Source organism: Bubalus bubalis, chromosome 14, assembly GCF_019923935.1.
Source record: "Bubalus bubalis isolate 160015118507 breed Murrah chromosome 14, NDDB_SH_1, whole genome shotgun sequence".
Lineage (NCBI taxonomy): Eukaryota > Metazoa > Chordata > Mammalia > Artiodactyla > Bovidae > Bubalus > Bubalus bubalis.
The window spans coordinates 17526283-17545946 of NC_059170.1; the positions used below are offsets into that span (position 1 = coordinate 17526283).

Genomic DNA, 19664 nt, shown 5'->3' on the forward strand with positions numbered 1-19664 from the left:
AGAAGTTAAAATTGGAGGGTTGATCTCTAAGTTGGGCGGATCCACCGGAGGAGGACAGGGCAGCCCATTCCAGAATCCTTGCCTGGAGAATCCCATGGGCAGAGGAGCCTGGGGGCCACAGTCCATGGGGTTGCAGAGAGTTGGACATGACTGAGTGACAGCACACATGCACGCACGTTCCAGAAATAGGAAATGAAACATTTAACAGCTTTGTGGCAGAAAGAGTCAGAGAATGTCTGATGAACTCAGGGAAGCCTGGCACGTCTAAAGCAGTGTCCAAGGTCTCTGTCGTTTGTCAACAGACACTTGGGTTATTTCCATGTTCGTGTGTGCTCAGCTGTGTCTTGACTCCTTTTGACCCCGTGGACTGCAGCCCACCAGGTTCCTCTGTCCATGGAATTCTCCAGGCAAGAGTCGTGGGTGGGTTGCCATTTCCTACTTCAAGGGAGCTTTTCGGCCCATGGATTGAACTCATGTCTCTTGCATCTCCTGCATTGGCAGGCAGACTCTACCACTGTGCCATCTATCTAACTGTGAATAATGCTGCAGTGAATATGGGAGTGTAGATACCTCTCTGAGATCCAGTTTTCATTTCCCTTGAATATATGTGCACAGATGTTTGGGGTTTGTGAAAATTCAACAAGTTTTATATTTTCTCTATGTATGATGCCAGTAAAAAAAAATTTTTTTAAGACTTAAAGCCAAAGTGTTGGTCTTCACTTTTGACTTTGACTTTGCTTTATACTTCACGTCAGTAGGGCTTTCTAAAGGATTTCTTTGTAATTAATAAAGCTCTTGGATTGCTGCAGTGAATTGAAAAAAAAAAAAAAAAAGGCCCATTCCCTGCCCTGACCTAAATCCACAGCATCAGGGTAATAGATGAGTAAGAAGGCAACTTTATCACAGTATCACAAATACCATGTTAGCAATATATACATGTGGTTTATGGATACACTTAGAAGGGTACTTAACCCAACTTCAGGAGAGAATGCATGATCTAAGTCTTAAAGCATATATAGATTTCAGTCAGTAAACAAAAAGTGTAGACAATTGAGAAGGCAGAAAGGCCCCAAAGCAAGAAAGGGCAGCATGAAACTTAACTGGACTAAAACTCAGTATGCTACCAGGCAAGGCGGAAGATGAAATGGCAGAAGTTAGCTGTGGTCACTTGGAGAAGGGCCTTGACTTTAATGGGTGCTGTTGAAAAGAGTTTCAGTAGAGAGTGAGTTACCTGATCAAATTTGCATTTTGTGACATGAAACTGGTCATAGCTGGGTGAATAGATTAGAAGGGGACAAAACGGGAACAGAGTAACCCAATGTAGGCTTGTTCTACTAATACAGGTGATAGAAAATCAGGCCATTGCTATATATTGCTACTATTGCCACTTGCTATCCAGAAGGCTTATACCAATTTATACCATCTACATGTAGGGGAGAAAAGACTGGAAGAAATTTTCTCGTGATATATAGAATTATTGGTGTCTTTTGCTTTCTTCTTAATACCTTATTTTTTCAAAGTTTGTATGATAGATATTGCTTTTATAATCAGAAAAGGAAATAATACAAAAGATTTTATTCTTCAAATCAGAACTTGTATTTTCATAGAAAACAAAGACTCAAAATAATGAATTTTTAATGACATCAGGAGAGCTGGACGTAACAGTGTCAGAAGTCACCTTTAAGAAACAGTAAACAGGGAGGGCTTCCCTTGTAGCTCAGACGGTAAAGAATCTGCCTGCAATGTGGGAGACCTGGGTTTGATTCTTGGGTTGGGAAGATCCCCTGGAGGAGGGCATGGCAACCCACTCCAGTATTCTTGCTTGGAGAATCCCCATGGACAGAGGAACCTGGCAGGTCTGTCCATGGGGTTGCAAAGAGTCGGACACGACTGAGCGACACAGCACGCAAACAGGGAAGATGGGTGGAGATGCAGACTAAAGGTGGATAGAGCCGTAATGGAGTACTTAGTAAAATCTAGCTGAGAGGGAAAATGAAGACCCAAACTCAGGCAGGGCCACTGGACGAGGAATGTTATTCCTCTGTAACTTCTTTATTCCTTGTAATAAAATGCTAATCTTGGGTTGAATGAGATGTCAGTCGTTTAAAACATTTCAAGAAGCTTTTCAAAAGCCTTTAACAATTATCAAATGAGATTATAATGTAGAGTTGTGATTTTATCATTTTCCCACAAACTCAGAGTGAACTTGAGAAGCTGACAGCCCTGAGATCTTTGTCTTCTCTCAGCCGAACTTTACCTTCTGATGAAACCACAGAATCATTCATTCACAGCCACATAGCAGACATTGTGCATCTGCTAAGTGTAAGTATTCTGACCTTATCCCAGATTATTGTCACCATGCAAATTCTGTGACAACAAAATTTTTAGTGGCTTCATCTATGTTATCAATTGCCTCAATTTCTTTTTCATATCAGTATTTCTGCATAGAGGAGAAATACCCAGGGTACTCCACTAAGATAATCAGCCTTGAAAACCAATTAAAAGAGCAGCAGTAAGGGAAGGAACAGCATTTAAATAAGCGAGCAGTAGTTCTGAGGCAGATTCTATAATCAAATGCCTAGTTCAGTGCCACTTCTGCCTCTTTCTAGCTGTGTGACTTTGGGAAAGTACTACACTTCTCCGTGCCTTAGTATTCTCATCTATAAAATGAGAATAGCTGTATCTAATGGAGCGGCGAAAAATTATGTTTGGATTTTTCCATACGATGTTATGAAGATTTTGGCCAACCCAGTACTTTACATAGCTACTGAGAGCATTAAATAAATAAATGCCAGCCACAGAACACAGTACCTAACACACATTTTGCATTTGAGAAACATGATGGTATCCTTTTTATTGTTGTCCTGTTTGTATTTAACTCTAGCCACACTCTGCCACCAGCTCATTCATGCATTGCCTTGCTAAGTACTTGACAGTTCCAGACAGTATCCTAGGAACAGAGGCCACAAAGATATAATCTCTGTTCCTGCAGCCAATCAAGTGTCACAGAGACTATAACAAAAGTTTAAATAAGTCTAGTAAGGGCACAGAGGAGTAGTGAGTGGTCTGTTCCATGTCAAAGGATCCAGATGCACTTAGACAAGCACAGTTAAAAAAATTTTTTTAATTGAAGAAAAATTGCTTTACAGAATTTTGTGGTTTTCTGTCATACATCAACAAGAATCAGCCATAGGTACACCTATTGGTGCACAGAATTGTAAGGCTGATTAGATTGATGATTAGTTTTCAGAACTGAAGGCTAACCTGTTAATGGGTGTGTTAAGTGGTAGGCATGGTAAAGAATCCACCTTTCAGTTCAGGAGACACAGGAGACATGGGTTCAATCCCTGGGTTGAGAAGGTGCCCTGGAGAAGGAGATGGCAACCCACTCCAGTATTCTTGCTTGAGAAATCTCATGGACAGAGGATCCTGTCAGGCTACAGTCCATGGGGAACCAAAGGGCCAGACACAACTGAGTGAGTGAGGCCATAGGCACGCCAGACTATATCAAAGATCTTCTGTACCCAGAACATTGTGGTGCTTTGAAAAGAATACAAATTTCCTGAAGGGTTATTCCTTGCCCTTCAAGAGTTTACAGTTAGTTTGGAAGTGACTACAACTCATAAGTAGGTTGAGAAAATTCCAAGTAATACATTAAGTAGAACAGAATGATATGATGCAGATTTAAGGGTGAGTGAAGCTTTTTACTTGGCTCTGCTCCATGCAAAGAGAGTTATATGCAGCCATAGGACTCAGCCAAAATGGCATGATTCCACAGTCCCACCTCTACAAAAATTGGCAGCAGTGGGTTGACACATAGTTCAACCAGTCAGCTCAGAAGATCCACAAGCTGAATCCACAAGCACGCTGAATTTACCCATGCTTTGCACCTGAACCTGTCCAGCCAGTAGCAAAATACCTACCATCAGGCATCAACCCAAGTTTGGGATGGCAAGGGGTTCAGCCTCGAAGAGTTAAGGAGAGTCAGTGTCCACCAGAAAACTCCAGGGGTCAGTACATCATTGTTCAAGACCATGTGCAGGAGCTAAAAGAGTGTTGCTTCCAACAACCAAGAGGAGAGGCAGCTCTGAGAAGAAAACCAGGGTCATTCTAAAGAAAGAAGTTTATGGGATTTGCCAGTCTTTCTCTTGATCCATGACAAAGCATGGCTTTTCAGTATCCAAATAAAAAGAGCAAAGGAAGCTGAGAGCAGAATATGGAAAAGAAGGGGGAAAAGAATCTGTTACAGTACTTCACCAGAGAAGATTTACAAATAAGCACATGAAAACATGCTCCATCACTGTGATTAGGAAAAAGCAAATTACAACCACAAGAGGGACTTCCCTGGAGGTCCAGCGGCTAAGATGCCACATTCCTAATGTAGGGTGCTTGGATTCAATCCCTGTTCAGGGAACTAGATCCCACATGCTGCAACCAAGAGTCTACATGCTGCAACTGAGACCCAGCACAGCCAAATAAAAAAATAATACACATTTTTAAAAAAACACAATGATATGCAACTTTATACCAACTAGACTGGCTAAAATAAAAAGAAAGGTGATACCAAATGTTAGTGAGGAGGATGTGGCACAATTAAGACTCCCATGTACCCCACAGCCATTTTGGAAAACTGGCAGTTTCTTAAAAAGTTAAATATATACTTACCATATGACCCAGCAATTCCATTCCTAGGTAAAATGAAGCATATGTCCATACAATGACTTGTACGCCAGTGTTTTATAGCAGCTCTATTTGTAGAAACTAAACAGTGGAGACAACCCAAAGATCCATCAACAGGTGAGTGGATCAACCAGTTTTGGTATATCCATAAAATGAAATACTACTCAGCAATGAAAATGGATGAACTGTTAATACATTGTACAACTTGGATGAATCTCAAAATAATTATACTAAGTGAAGGAAACCAGATAGAGAATATACTCTGTGATTCCATTTACATGACATTCTGGAAAATTAAGACTTATCTATAGTGATATCACATCAGTGCTTTCCTGGAGGTGGGAGTAGAGTGGGGACAGGCAGGAGGGAGAATTTACAAGGTAGCACAAGAGAACTTTTGGAAGTGATCCATATCCTGATTGTGATGATTCCCTGCATACATACCTATGTTCAAAATCATTAAACTATACACTTTAAATATGTACAGTTTATTGTATATCTGTTACTTCAAAATCAAAAAAGATGTAAACAATATGTGGAGAACTTTAATAGAAAGAGAAGAACTACAGTGACAATCGGGATATAAAGTAATGACAATATTTGAGTGAAATTGATCCAGATAGATCTCCTGATCTAATCTTAAAAGGAAGTGATAAATAGGGTTGAAAGAAAGAACCAGTGAGTAGGGGCTTTGAGGGGTAAATTGGGATCTGGCTATGCAAAGTAGTAATCCTGAGTTATGGCAGAATTATTCATAACCCTGGGGGTTTCTCTTCTTCTGGGATGCAGGCTAACTTGCCTCATAGGCATTTGGGATCTTAGTTCTCCCACCCATGTCCCCTGCATTGCAAGGTGGATTCCTAACCAGTGGATAACCAGAAAAGTCCTCCTGTTGCAGAATTTTAATGTAGCTGGACTTGTCTGTAATGCCTCTTAGTTTTCCTCTGGCAGCTTTCGACTCCACCCTAATTCTGCCTTGAGGTCCTCCACAAAACCCTACTACTATGTCATCTGGTAAAGGGTATACTCAACATTGAAGAAGCACTGTGTTACTTGAGCAGCAAGGTAAGAAATGGGTGAGAATGGTGTTTTAGGAAGACTCTTCTATGACATGAATAATGCATGCTGAAGGAGTATGGAGGACAGGCAGTTCACAAGACAGAACTAATAAGAAAATAATCTGTCCTGTTGTCCAAGTGAGAGTTTGAGCTCCCTGAAGCAGAAGGATGGAGAGGAAAGGGACCTGTTTTAGGAATTAAAGGACATAGTTTCTAGTTCTAGTTCTGTCAAGCAAAACCTTTGTGATTTTAGACAAGCTGCATTGCTTCTCTGAACCTCTAGCTCCACTTGGAAAATGGAGATAGTAATATCTGTATGGCTTTCATTAAGACCTTTGAAACAAATGTCTCATTTTGTTAAGATTGGTTAAGATTCTTCTCGAGGCAAGCAATGAAGATCAACTCTGGCTCACTTACGTTAAAAACAAAGGGATGGGGACTTTCCTGGTGGTCCAGTGGCCTCCCCTTCCCAATGCAAGGAGCCCAGGTTCAACCTGGTCAGGGAACTGGATCCCACATGCCACAACTAAGAGTTCTCATGCCACAACAAAGACCTGGCACAGCCAAATAATTACATATAGAATTAAAACCAAAAAAGGACGCCGGAATATCTCGCTTAGGGCCTAAGGACGATGTTTACCTATCAAGCCTCCAAAAGAGCCCATTCCAGGACACCTCCAGGAGTCTCAAAGGCAGGGACTTCTCTGCCATCACTATGACCCTAACCTCTCGCAGCTCCCAATCTGTCCGTGTCTGTCAGCCCTTAATTCCACATTCTGGGGGAGAGAGTCTGCTTGGCCCAGGCTGGGTCTCTTCTCCACTCCTGCATCAATCAGGCGTGTCAGGGGGCAGCATGGTATCATTATGCCATGACTTCTGGGCATCCCTCCCTCCCTGTGTATTAGAGGCAGCTCCCAGAGAAAGGGTGAGTGCTATGATTTGGATAGTCACCCTGGGAGGTCCCTGCTACACAAATACTTTACAATCAAAAAGCCTCTCAGCTTCTGATTCTACGTAGTGGTTAGCATAATTGTGAATATATAATAAGCCATTCATACCTTACTGATTTAAAAAAAGAAAAGACATACTGGGTGAAGTAAGTTAGAGAAAGACAAAAGATACAATATCACTTATATGTGGAATCTATAAAAGAATACAGATTAACTTATTTAAAAAACAGAAGTAGAATCGCAGATACAGAAAACAAACTTATGGTATCAGAGGGTAAAAGGGAAGAGGGATAAATTGGAAAATTGGGGTTGACATATATACACTATATAAAATAGATAACTATTAAGAACCTACTGAGGGAATTCTACTCAATACTCTGTAATGACCTTTATGGGAAAAGGAGTGGAGATATATGTGTGTGTGTGTGTGTGTGTGTGTGTGTGTGTGTATAACTGATTCACTTTGCTGTACACCTGAAACTAACACAACACTATAAATCAACTATTCTCCAATAAAAAAATTTTTTTTTAAAGATTATTCTGACAGAAGTGGTCAGGTAGATTGAAATCAGAACTGCAGGCCTGGAGTTTTAGCTAAAAAGCATTGCCTTCATCCACGTGGGAGTGGCTACAGGAATATGTAGGAATATGGGTACAGGGAAGGGGAGTCAGAATCTGTGCAAAGCAGGAAGGGGCTATCACTGTGACAGATTGGACATGGGAAGTAAATAGAGGAGAGAAACCACAAATTGTATCTCTTATGAGCCTGGGAAAGGATGTCGTCCTCAGTAATTGGAGGCAGAGAAGTGCTGTCCTTTGCATGGGAGAATGATGAGCTCACCTTTTAACACCTAAATGCCAGGTTGTCCCTGTGACCTTAGTGATGATGCTCTTGAGAGACGTAGATCAGAGTGAGTAGAGGCCGACTGTCAGCCTGAAGGCCAAGTCTGATGCTTTGTTCCTTCCAGACTGTGAACCATACAAATAAGTAAGAAAGCTACGTGAGGAAATCAGAAAGAACAAGTAGTCCATCTGCAAGATCTGACCAGAGTTGGAAAGTGAGATAAGAAAAGAGAAAGAGATAACTCAGAGAAGGGCACAAAAGAGAGCCCAGGCATGTTTGTTGAGCACTGCCTCCTGGGCACCGTCCTAAGTTCTAAATGAGATCTTTTGGGTGGCAGGCAAGAGAAACCTAAAAGGGAAGATCTATTCTTAGGATCACTGCATGCTCCCTAGAATCCTGTAATAGGAAGAGCATCTTGCTCCAGAAAGGAAATGAAACCACACACACAAAAAAAATAATTTCCTCATGCCCAGTGAGAACATTCCACCTCTTTCCTCCTTTGTGTGCATTTCCATCTCCCTCCCTCTCCCTCCTCCTTCCCTTTCCTTTCCCCACTCCCACCTCTGTCCTGCCAAAATTTGCTCTTTTGGTTACCCCACCCATAGGGCAGTGCTCCAAAATTTTAAGTTTTCTCCTTTTCATAGACCAGCCAGACAGAGATTGAGGCTCCTTGTCTCAGTTCAGCATTCCTAAGAGAGAGAATCTAGTGAGTTGACCTTGTGGTGTGTACTCCTAGACAGACGAGTTGTGGTTAATGGAACAAAATGACTTAGCAGAAACATGGCTGTGTGCGGACTTCCCTCGTGGTCCAGAGGCTAAGACTCCGCGCTCCCAATGCAAGGGACACAGTTCGATCCCTGGTCAGGGAACTAGATCCCACATGTCGCAACTAAGGATCCTGCTTGCTGCAAGTAAAGATCTTGCGTGACACAATGAAGATGGAAAATCATGCTTGAGGCAGCTAAGACCTGGCACAGCCGAATACATGAATATTAAAGAAACGTGGCTGTGGAGCACCCACTGTTGATGGCCGAAGGCAGTTGCCAGAGAGGCTGGGTAGACGGTCCCATAAGGAGGCCCCTACAACCGTTCACATCTGCTCTTCAGCTCAACTCCCTGAGATAGAGCTCATCTTCTCCATCCAGATAAGAAAACTCAGGCACAGGAAAGTTCAATATGACACACAGGGTCACAGAGAGCGAGAGAGTCAGAACCAGTGCTCAAACCCAGGTGTATCCAGCTCCAGAGCCTCTTTTTTCCTACCACTCTGCAGGTTTATTCAGTAGTGCAAAGCTGCTTTCCCTCTGCCAATTTGGAATCCGTGAAGTTATTTGTTTTCCAGAACAAGCAACTTAGAATAAGATTAGGCACTAGAGTAGAGATGGCTGGTTTAGTAGCAAGAAGAGTTAGGAAGCCTAAACTGGAAATAATCACTGCTGCTGCTGCTGCTGCTAAGTCGCTTCAGTTGTGTCCGACTCTGTGCGACCCCATAGACGGCAACCTACCAGACTCCCCCGTCCCTGGGATTCTCCAGGCAAGAACACTGGAGTGGGTTGCCATTTCCTTCTCCAGTGCATGCAAGTGAAAAGTGAAAGTGAAGTCGCTCAGTCATGTCCGATCCTCAGCTACCCCATGGACTGCAGCCTTCCAGGCTCCACTGTCCATGGGATTTTCCAGGCAAGATTACTGGAGTGGGGTGCCATTGCCTTCTCTGGGAAATAATCACTAGTCATGAAAATAATGACTAACCAGACACTATCTCACAGTTACTGTTGCTGCTGCTGCTAAGTCGCTTCAGTCATGTCCAACTCTGTGCGACCCCATAGACAGCAGCCCACCAGGCTCCCCCGTCCCTGGGATTCTCCAGGCAAGAACACTGGAGTGGGTTGCCATTTCCTTCTCCAATGCATGAAAGTGAAAAGTGAAAGTGAAGTCGCTCAGTCATGTCCGACTCTTAGGAACCCAAGGACTGCAGCCTACCAGGCTCCTCTGTCCGTGGGATTTTCCAGGCAAGAGTTCTGGAGTGGGTTGCCATTGCCTTCTCCGCACAGTTACTGAGGGCTACTGAGTATTATGGGCTTCCCAGTTGGCTCAGTGGGTAAAGAATCCACCTGCAACGCAGGAGATGTGGGTTGGATCGCAGGGTTGGGAAGATCCCCTGGAGGAGGGCATGGCAAACCACTCCAGTATTCTTGCCTGGAAAATCCCATGGACAGAGATCCCTGATGGGCTACAGTCCGTACGGTTGCAAAGAGTTGGACACGACTGAAGCGACTGAGCACACACGCACTGAGTATTATGAATTAGCTCATTTAATTCTCACAACCAACTTATGAAGGTAAATAGTACTGTTACCTTGTTTTACAGATAAGGAAACTGAGGTACAGGCAGGTATCCACTCAAACAGCTAGTAAGAGGCAGAGCCAGGCCTCAGAGACTAGACTCCTAGCCTGGCCACAGTCCTGCTGCCAGCCCGGTGGAACCCAGGAGCAGGCCCGCCAGAGGACCTGCCGTGGTTATTCCAGGCCGTCCACGTCTCCTGCCATCTGGCCTAATGGCTCTGCCCATTCTCGACTCTCTAAAGTTCTTTCCCTCTCACTGCAGACACTGGTGGAGGAGGAGCCCCTGCAGTCTCTCTTCAGCCCTGTGCTCCAGGAGGTCTTTATCACCATCACTGACTTCAGGTGAGGCCCGCACGCCCCCTGTGCGTGCATCTTGCTTCCTCATTCAGGGCCAGTGCCAGAGCCAACGGACGTGCTTCCTATTTTTAACTCCTGAAAACTATTTAGAAAGTGAAGGGGAAGTCAGATCCATGTTTCTGTGTAAGAAGTTGGCTTTCGTGTGTGCTCCCATCTGTATCTCAAAGACCTACTAGAACCTCTGTGGAGCTCAGTTGTGTCCAGAGTATATTCAGTATAAAGGTATTCCCATATATGCTTCATGACAGCAGAAGTCCATGGCCTGAGAAATTTGGAAGGGCTGTCTGCTATTTACCTCTCTTAGAGGTTAGTACGGCACATTAACTGATTAAAGGTCCCAAGAAGTCCTGTAGTTAAAAGGTTTTTAAACTTGGGTCTGCCCACCAGTCCCCAAACTCAAAACCAAAAACTAACAAGCATTCAGCACAACACACTTTGGAAAACTGTGGTTTGCTGTATCAGACTGTAGCTGGCTGGCGTCCTTCTGTGGTTGAACTGGAGGAAAGCCTGAGGAGTCACTCTTGTGGGTTGGGGAGGGAAAGGAAGGGACCAGGTTGGAGGCTCTGAGCCTGAAACTCCTCCTCTTAACCTTTGCGAGGTTTGTCCAGACAGACTGACAAGCGTGCCATTGGTCTCCTCCATTAGAATGATATACCAAGCAGTTTCTCCTTCTCTTTGGGGTCACTTGGATTCCTGCTTATCAACATCAAATCAGATTCTTCCCAGCTAGTTATTCCCAAACTGTCTTTTTTTTAGTTGCCAAGATGTCTACTTGCTGTTTGGTTCTGAAGATCGAGCTGACCTGTTCAGTCTTGTCACCAAAAGTGTAATTGCTCTGCCCTCTATCAAGACCCTTATCCCTCCGCAGGAAATCATGCCAGGTGGATCCTGCAATTCAGAGGTAACTCACACCTTGCCAGAGTAACTTGCCAGCCACAGGGTCAGCTGATCTTGGCTTTTTGAAAGTACATTCGATTTTTTGGAACTCACCAAAAACTATTTAAGCAAAGTCTGGTGAATAAAATGGGTGGCGCAGCCAGGTGGCGCAGTTGGCAAAGAATCTGCTTGCCAGTGCAGGAGACGAATAAAATAGGTTGTTAAATAGTTTTTTTTTTTTTTAATCCCACTGTATTTTGTTTTCTTCCCTTCATTCCTTCTTTTCCTGCACCTGGCTTTACAATAAGACGGGAACGTTCATATGCCTAGTTTTTCAATAACATCTTATGGGAAAACCAAATGAACTTGTTGGCCAGCCCTATGCATCAGGTGCCAGAGAGAGGCTTCCTGATGAGGTGACAGTTGCAGAGAGGGCATGTCAACATCTCTGTAAGAAAAGCTTTCAGGCAGAGAAAAGAGGAAGGGAAGGGCCAAGGCTGGATTTCCTTCTGCAGCTGGTGAACTGGAAGGTGAAGCAGTTGCCAAAGGGGACTTTGTTCTCTGGGTTTTGAGGTATCAGAAAGGCTCACAAGTCAAGCTTTAAAAGTATGTTGATAACCTGTAAGTAGTTCTCACATGTAGTGAGAATCAGTTAACTGGGTTCCTGGTAAGGCTGAGATGTCCATTTGAAATGAAGATGTATTGTTTCACCTCAAGTCACATACTGCCTGCGAGTGTTTTACGCAAAGGTCCTTTACCTTTGAGTAAGCTCTAAGATAACCAGGAGAGCCTTAAAGTGTGCAGTGTGGGAGAGCTTCCCACGGGGTCCTCACTAACCCTGTGCCTTTGCAGTATCTCTACAGGCAGACATTCCAGGCGTTCGTTGAGATGCTCCAGAGTTTGGTGATAAAAGACCAACATTTGGAAAATCTTGACATCATTTTTAAGGTAAACAAGATATCAGGAGAGAATGGGTAACTATTCCTATTAACTGGTGAAAGTGGAAGAAAAAAATTTGGAAAGGTTAAGTTTTAGGAGGCAACATAATAGGCGAGTATGGGCTTCCCTGGTGGCTCAGACGGTAAAGAATCTGCCTGCAATTCAAGAGACACAGGTTTGATCTCTAGGTCAGGAAGATCCCCTGGAGTAGAAAATGGCAACCCACTCCAGTATTCTTACCTGGAAAATTCCATGGACAGAAGAGTCTGGTGGGCTACAGTCCATGGGGTCGAAAATAGTCAGACGCAACTGAGGAACTAACACTTTCACTTAATGTAATAGGTGAGTATCAGCTCTGCGTGTTGAGTCAGACTTGGGTTCAAATTCTGACTCTCTGCCATTCATTGGTTAAATACATTCAGCAAGGAATTTAATCTTGCAGTCTTCACCTTTTTAAAATACTTATCTATGTATTTATGGCTGCACTGGGTCTTTGTTCTTCGAAAGCACAGGCTTCTTCCAGTTGTGGTGAGTGGGTCTGCTCTGCGGTGCATGGGCTGCTCATTGAGGTGGCTTCTCTCGTTGCGAAGCACAGGCTCTAGGTACATGGACTCAATAGTTGTGGCACACGGGCCTAGTTGCCTCAAGGCATGTCAGATCTTCCGGGATCAAACCTGTGTCCCCTGTGTTGGCAGGCGGGTTCTTAACCACTGGACTACCAAGGAGGTCTGTCTTCTCACCTTTAAATGGAGATAATAAGTACTATGAGTATTGAATAAATGGCCTTCAAAAATGGTTTAAATGCTTGCTGTAATTATTCCTTAAATTATTTTTGCTCATTACTATAGAAGGGCTTCAATCAGTGATCAAGAGAACAGAGTCAGCCTCGTGAAGAAGTAAATAGGCAGCTGCCTACCAGGCAAGGTTATTCATAGCCACCTGCCATCACCTGTACCCGTTCCAGTAGCTGCCATTCCACCAATAGAGTGTTACTCATTGGACTGCATTCACTGCAGTTCAAGCGTCTTACTCTCTTTCTTCTTTTTAAGATGCAGCTATTCTAGAAAGGGATAACCCTTTAAACTATTATTAATCATTTGCACCTTTATGCAAATAGATACTAATCTTTGCCACAACAGACCTTAACATTATTTTTCATGCTTGTGCTCAGTTGCGTCCAACTCTTTGTGACTCTATGGACCGTAGCCTGCCAGGTTCATCTGTCCATGGGATTTTTCCAGGAAGAATACTGGAGTGAGTTGCCATCTACTCCTCCAGGGGATCTTCCCAACCCAGGGCTTGACCCAGTCTCCTATGTCTCCAGCATTGGCAGGCGGGTTCTTTAGCACTGAGCCACCTGGGAAGCCAGACGTTATTTCTCATCCTCCTTCTATTTATACATCAACACTCCAGCCACGTTGGGTTTCTCTAATTTATCTGGTTGTGCCTTGTACCTTCCTGCCTTCCTAGCTTAATTCAAGCCATTTCTTCTACCTGAAATGCCACCCTTTCTGTGAAGTTCCTCCTCTATGAATCCTTCCCTGACTGTTTCAGGCAGATACAATTTCCCATTCTCAGTTCAGTTCCCAGTTCAGTTGCTCAGTCGTGTCCGACTCTTTGCGACCCCATGGACTGAAGCACACCAGGCCTCCCTGTCCATCGCCAATTCCTGGAGTTCACTCAAACTCATGTCCATTGAGTCAGCAATACCATCCAACCATCTCATCTTCTGTCATCCCCTTCTCCTCCTGCCTTCAATCGTTCCCAGCATCAGGGTCTTTTCAATGAGTCAGTTCTTCAAGTCAGGTGGCCAAAGTATTGGAGTTTCACCTTTAGCATCAGTCCTTCCAATGGATACCCAGGACTGATCTCCTTTAGGAAGGACTGGTTGGATCTCCTTGCAGTCCAAGGGACTCTCAAGAGTCTTCTCCAACACTACAGTTCAAAAGCATCAATTCTTCAGTGTTCAGCCTTCTTTATAGTTCAACTCTCACATCCATACGTGACCACTGGAAAAACCATAGCTTTGACTAGACGGACCTTTGTTGGCAAAGTAATGTCTCTGCTTTTGAATATGCTATCTAGGTTGGTCATAAATTTTCTTCCAAGGAACAAGCATCTTCTAATTTCATGCCTGCAGTCACCATCTTCAGTGATTTTGGAGCTCAAAAAATAAGGTCTGTCACTGTTTCCCTATCTATTTGCCATGAAGTGATGGGACCAGATGCCATGATCTTAGTTTTCTGAATGTTGAGTTTTAAGCCAGCTTTTTCACTCTCTTCTTTCACTTTCATCAAGAGTTTCTTTAGTTCTTCTTCACTTTCTGCCAGAAGGGTGGTGTCATCTGCATATCTGAGGCTATTGATATTTCTGCTGGCAATCTTTATTCCAGCTTGTGCTTCATCCAGCCCAGTGTTTCTCATGATGTACTCTGCATATAAATTAAATAAGCAGGGTGACAATATACAGCCTTGACGTACTCCTTTCCCTATTTGGAACCGGTCTGTTGTTCCATGTCCAGTTCTAACTGTTGCTTCCTGACCTCCATACAGAGTTCTCAAGAGGCAGGTCAGGTGGTCTGGTATTCCCATCTCTTGAAGAATTTTCCAGTTTCTTGTGATCCACACAGTCAAAGGCTTTGGCATAGTCAGTAAAACAGAAGGAGATGTTTTTCTGGAACTCTCTTGCTTTTTCCATGATCCAGCGAATGTTGGCAATTTGATCTTTGGTTCCTCTGCCTTTTCTAAAACAGCTTGAACATCTGGAAGTTCACAGTTCATGTACTGTTGAACCCTGGCTTGGAGAATTTTGAGCATTACTTTAGTAGCATGTGAAATGAGTGCAATTGTTCAGTAAGTAGTTTGAGCATTCATTGGCATTGCCTTTCTTTGGGATTGGAAAGAAAACTGACCTTTTCAGTCCTGTGGCCACTGCTGAGTTTTCCAAATTTGCTGGCATATTGAGTGCAGCACTTTCACAGCATCATCTTTTAGGATTTGAAGTAGCTCTACTGGAATTCCTTCACCTCCACCAGCTTTGTTCATAGTGATGCTTCCTAAGACCCACTTGACTTCGCATTCCAGGATGTCTGGCTCTAGGTTGGTGATTCAGGCAGATGCAATTTCCCATCCTCAAAGCTCCTTAATAGCACATCATTGATTTTCTTTCTTTCTTAAATAGATTTCATAAGGCTAAAAGCATTCAGAAGTAGGGATTAAATAATTGAGGAAAGTTGGATGAAGAGAAAATCAAGTCTAGAATATAAGCACCAGTAGAAGCTGGACCACCTGACTCCCTAGGTCTTTGTGGTGGTTTGTCATCCCACTACTTTCATATGCAACCAGAACTGGCTTGTCATTTAAGAAAATGTTTTCAGACGTGGTAGTGACATGTGGCAGACTTCCCAGAAGGCACAGTGGTAGGCCGGTGCAAGAGAGACAGGAGATGAGGGTTCAGTTCGTGGATTGGGACAATCTCATAGAGCAGGAAATGGCAATCCACTCCAGTATTCTTGTCTGGAAAATTCCAGGACCTGAGGAGTCTGGCAGGCCACAGTCCATGCAGTCGCACGGAGTTGGACATGACTTAGCGACTGAGCGTGCGTGCACAGAGTTACATGTGGGACTTTTCCCTCCACACTTCTTCTAAAAGAATATGGTGTTATCACAGATCTTCCTGATAAACCACTTTTTTAAATGTAAAAAGTTGGTTTCAAGTTTTCCATTTATAGTCTGTAAAAGCAAATTGAATGCTTCCTGTTATGCATAAATATCTTAAGTACTGAGATTTCTAGGATTATAATAGAAAACCAGTTCTATCAGAAAGTCTTTGAGTACCTATTAGAGAAATTAAACAATGTTAGTAAAATATGAGCTCATGACTTTTGGATTATTTTCCTAGATCAAGCTGCTTAACCATTTATTTTTCACAGCACATGGATCCCTGGTTACAGTCAGACAAAGACCATGAACGGGAACGGGCCACAGCCAGCATGACTCAAGTTCTGAAGTGTTTATTCAAACATCTCAGCCTGCAAGTAAGTTGACCTCCAGTTGAAGATGAAGGATCCAGAGCTATCCTTTGAACTGCCCAGTTCCCCTCCTGTTTATGGCTCTCCAGACTGGTGCCTTCTTGATGCTCATGTAAGAACATTTGGCATTATTCACTTATCTGCTCCTCTCCCCTAAGTGAGCAGCTTGAGGCCAGGTACTGTGTTTAGTAATCTTGCATACCCAAGGGGATGCACTAGACTTTGAAGCAGTAAAGTGTAGCAGGCAAATATAAGTATGTAAGTCAATTTAAAGATCTCCCAGCATCTCAGAGAAAATGGTTCTACAGTACCTCCTCTCTTTTCCCTTTTGCATTCTCACTTTCCAGTTGTTCTGAATTCTCTCCCATAATTCCTAAAAAGAATTCCCCAAACTCAGATCCTCTTTCCTGATCTGTTCCTTTTTGTCATCTACAAAATCTCTTTCTTCTTTCCTCAGTAGATCTTCTCCACACTGGAGTCTCTTCTGTTCTCCATCCACCATTTCTCCAATCTGCATAGTAAGGCCCAGGAATTGGAAGAGAAGCTGGGGGAGAGTCGGAATAGTAGGTCTTTATGAGAATTCCTCAGAGAACTTACCATTGATGTGAATATTCTAACAGTCAAAAGGACAGCATGCCACTACGTTTCTCATTTCTCCCTTTGAAAACACATCCAAACTTGCCACCTCCTTACTGAAGCTCAGCCCCTCAAACGATGGAACTTCCCTGGTTCTCTGTTTGGTCGATGAGAGCACATGACTTCTGGCTCACTGACCACCTTATTATTCTGTGCTCACTGGCTACCCTATTGTCTGACCACAGGCATGCTTCTTCCTCAAACTCTAATTTTGGCTGCAGACTAAAGACAAGAGTTTCAAATGACTTCTTCCTATGCATAATCTCCCTCTAGGCTCGGCAGAACCTCCTCAGCATTTTCTTCCTGGCAAGAATTGCCAACGTAAGGGTGCTCAACTTAGGTGCCCGAGGGGTCTGTGAACATCAGGAAAGTTCTATGCAGAATTTTGTGTGGTGCAGTCTTCTGGATTTTTCTGAGGAAGGTTCACTGTTTGTGTCCACAGTGCCAGCCCCAGTGCCTTATCCATAAGTGCTAGGGTCATAACCAGTACCTGGCACATAATGGATACTCAGTGTTTGTTGACTGAATGAATGAACATATTATCAGAGAATGAAAGATCTTACACAGTTCGCATATGTGATTCTCTGTTTAGTGTACATAGGTTGTAGAAGCTGTTGTTTCCACTATCTCAATCTATTTTTCTGAAAAGCCACAGTGGAAATTTCTTTCTGCCTCAATCCTAGGAACAGTCGTGCTGCCTCTGTATGGCTATTTGCTTCTGCCTTCATGGACAGTGTGAATCCTATTAGGTTTTTCTGCGTGAACCCTGAGAAAGTCTGAAGCAGCTCTGTGGCCTAGTTTGACTAAAAGATGATCCTGCATTCTGCATGCTAACAAAACCCTTAACTTATCTTTTCTGCCTTCATTTTTTTTTAATTCGTCCCACTTGCTTCACTATTTATTTTAAATTATATTTCTTTTTCTGGTAGGTTTTGACCAGCTACTTGACTTTTTTTCCATAATATGGTAAAATATCTATAAATAAAAATTTTACATATTGTCAGTTGGTATATCTCAACTTTGTATCTGACTTTTTCACTTAGCAAACTAGCACATATTCCTGAAAAAAGGGAAGAGTGAAAGTTAGTCACTCAGTTGTGTCTGACTGTTATCCCATGGAGTGCAGACTGCCACACTTCTCTGTCCATGGAATTCTCCAAGCAAGAGTGCTAGAGAGGGGTGCCGTTTCCTTCTCCAGAGGATCTGCCTGATCCAAGGATTGAACCCAGGGATTGAATCTTCATTGCAGGAAGATTCTTTACCATTTGAACCACCGAGGCTAATTTATTCCCAATTTATTATAAATTCTTGGGATACTTGTTTCCTAATGGTTGTATTCATAGTTCTTGTTGTTCAGTCACTCGGTTGTGTCTGACTCTTTGTAACCCCATGAACTACAGCATGCCAGGCTTCCCTGTGCTTCCCCCTCTCCCAGAGCTTGATCAAACTCATGTCCAATGAGTAGGTGATGCCATCCAACCATCTTGTCCTCTGTCATCCCCTTCTTCTTCTGCCTTCATTATTTCCTAGCATCAGAGTCTTTTGTAATAAGTCAGCTCTTCATATCAGGTAGCCAAAGTATTGGAGTTTCAGCTTCAGCATCAGTCCTTCCGATGACTATTCAGGACTGATCTCCTTCAGAATGGACTGGTTGGATCTCCTTGCAGTCCAGGGGACTCTCAAGAGTCTTCTCCAACACCACAGTTCAAAAGCATCAATCTTTCAGTGTGCAGCCTTCTTTATGGTCCAACTCTTACAGCCGTACATGACCACAGGAAAAACCATAGCTTTGACTACATGGACCTTTGTTGGCAAAGTAATGTCTCTGCTTTTTAATATGCTGTCTAGGTTGGTCATAACTTTTCTTCCAAGGAGCAAGCATCTTTTAATTTCATGGCTGCAATCACCATCTGCAGTGATTTGGGAGCCGAAGAAAGTAAAGCCTATCACTGTTTCCATTGTTTCCCCATCTATTTGCCATGAAGTGATGGCACCAGATGCCATGATTTTTGTTTTTTGAATGTTAAGTTTCAAGCCAGCTTTTTTACTCTCTTCTTTCACTTTCATCAAGAGGCTCTTTAGTTCCTCTTTGCTTTCTGCCATAAGGGTGGTGTCATCTGCATATTTGAGATTATTGATATTTCTGCCGGCAATCTTGATTCAAGCTTGTGCTTCATCCAGCCAAGCATTTCACATGATGTATTCTGCATCATAACTTAAATAAGCAGAGTGACAATATACAGCGTTGACGTACTCCTTTCCCTATTTGGAACCGGTCTGTTGTTCTGTGTCCAGTTCTAACTGTTGCTTCCTGACCTCCATACAGATTTCTCAAGAGGCAGGTCAGGTGGTCTGGTATTCCCATCTCTTGAAGAATTTTCCAGTTTGTTGTGATCCACACAGTCAAAGGCTTTGGCATAGTCAATAAAGTAGAAGTAGATGTTTTTCTGGAACTCTTTTGTTTTTTCGATGATCCAGTGGATGTTGGCAATTTGATCTCTGGTTCCTCTGCCTTTTCTAAATCCAGCTTGAACATCTGGAATTTCTAAGTTCACATACTGTTGAAGCCTGGCTTGGAGACTTTTGAGCATTACTCTTTGCCAGCATGTGAGATGAGTGTAAATGTATGGTAGTTTGAGCATTCTTTGGCATTGCCTTTCTTTGGGATTGGAATGAAAACTGACCTCTTCCAGTCCTGTGGCCACTGCTGAGTTTTCCATATTTGCTGGTATATTGAGTGCAGCACTTTCACAGCACCATCTTTTAGGATTTGAAATAACTCAACTGGAATTCCATCACCTCTACTAGCTTTGTTCGTAGTGATGCTTCCTAAGGCTCACTTGACTTCACATTCCAGGATGTCTGGCACTAGGTGAGTGATCACACCATCGTGATTATCTGGATCATGAAGATCTTTTTTGTACAGTTCTTCTGTGTATTCTTGCCACCTCT

The 19664-nt window shown here is 43.2% G+C and overlaps 1 protein-coding gene across 4 annotated transcripts in view; it reads left to right on the forward strand.

The window, feature by feature from the left end:
* The window catches only part of MROH8 (maestro heat like repeat family member 8), a 60273-nt gene that overhangs the window by 9382 nt on the left and 31227 nt on the right, over positions 1–19664 (forward strand). For all 4 annotated transcript variants that reach the window (XM_025263488.3, XM_025263490.3, XM_025263491.3 and 1 more), the window contains exons 4-8: positions 2200–2322; positions 10137–10216; positions 10988–11132; positions 11960–12055; positions 15978–16082. In XM_025263488.3, coding sequence (XP_025119273.2) covers positions 2200–2322; positions 10137–10216; positions 10988–11132; positions 11960–12055; positions 15978–16082 — 549 coding nt within the window. The remainder of the gene's footprint in view (positions 1–2199; positions 2323–10136; positions 10217–10987; positions 11133–11959; positions 12056–15977; positions 16083–19664) is intronic.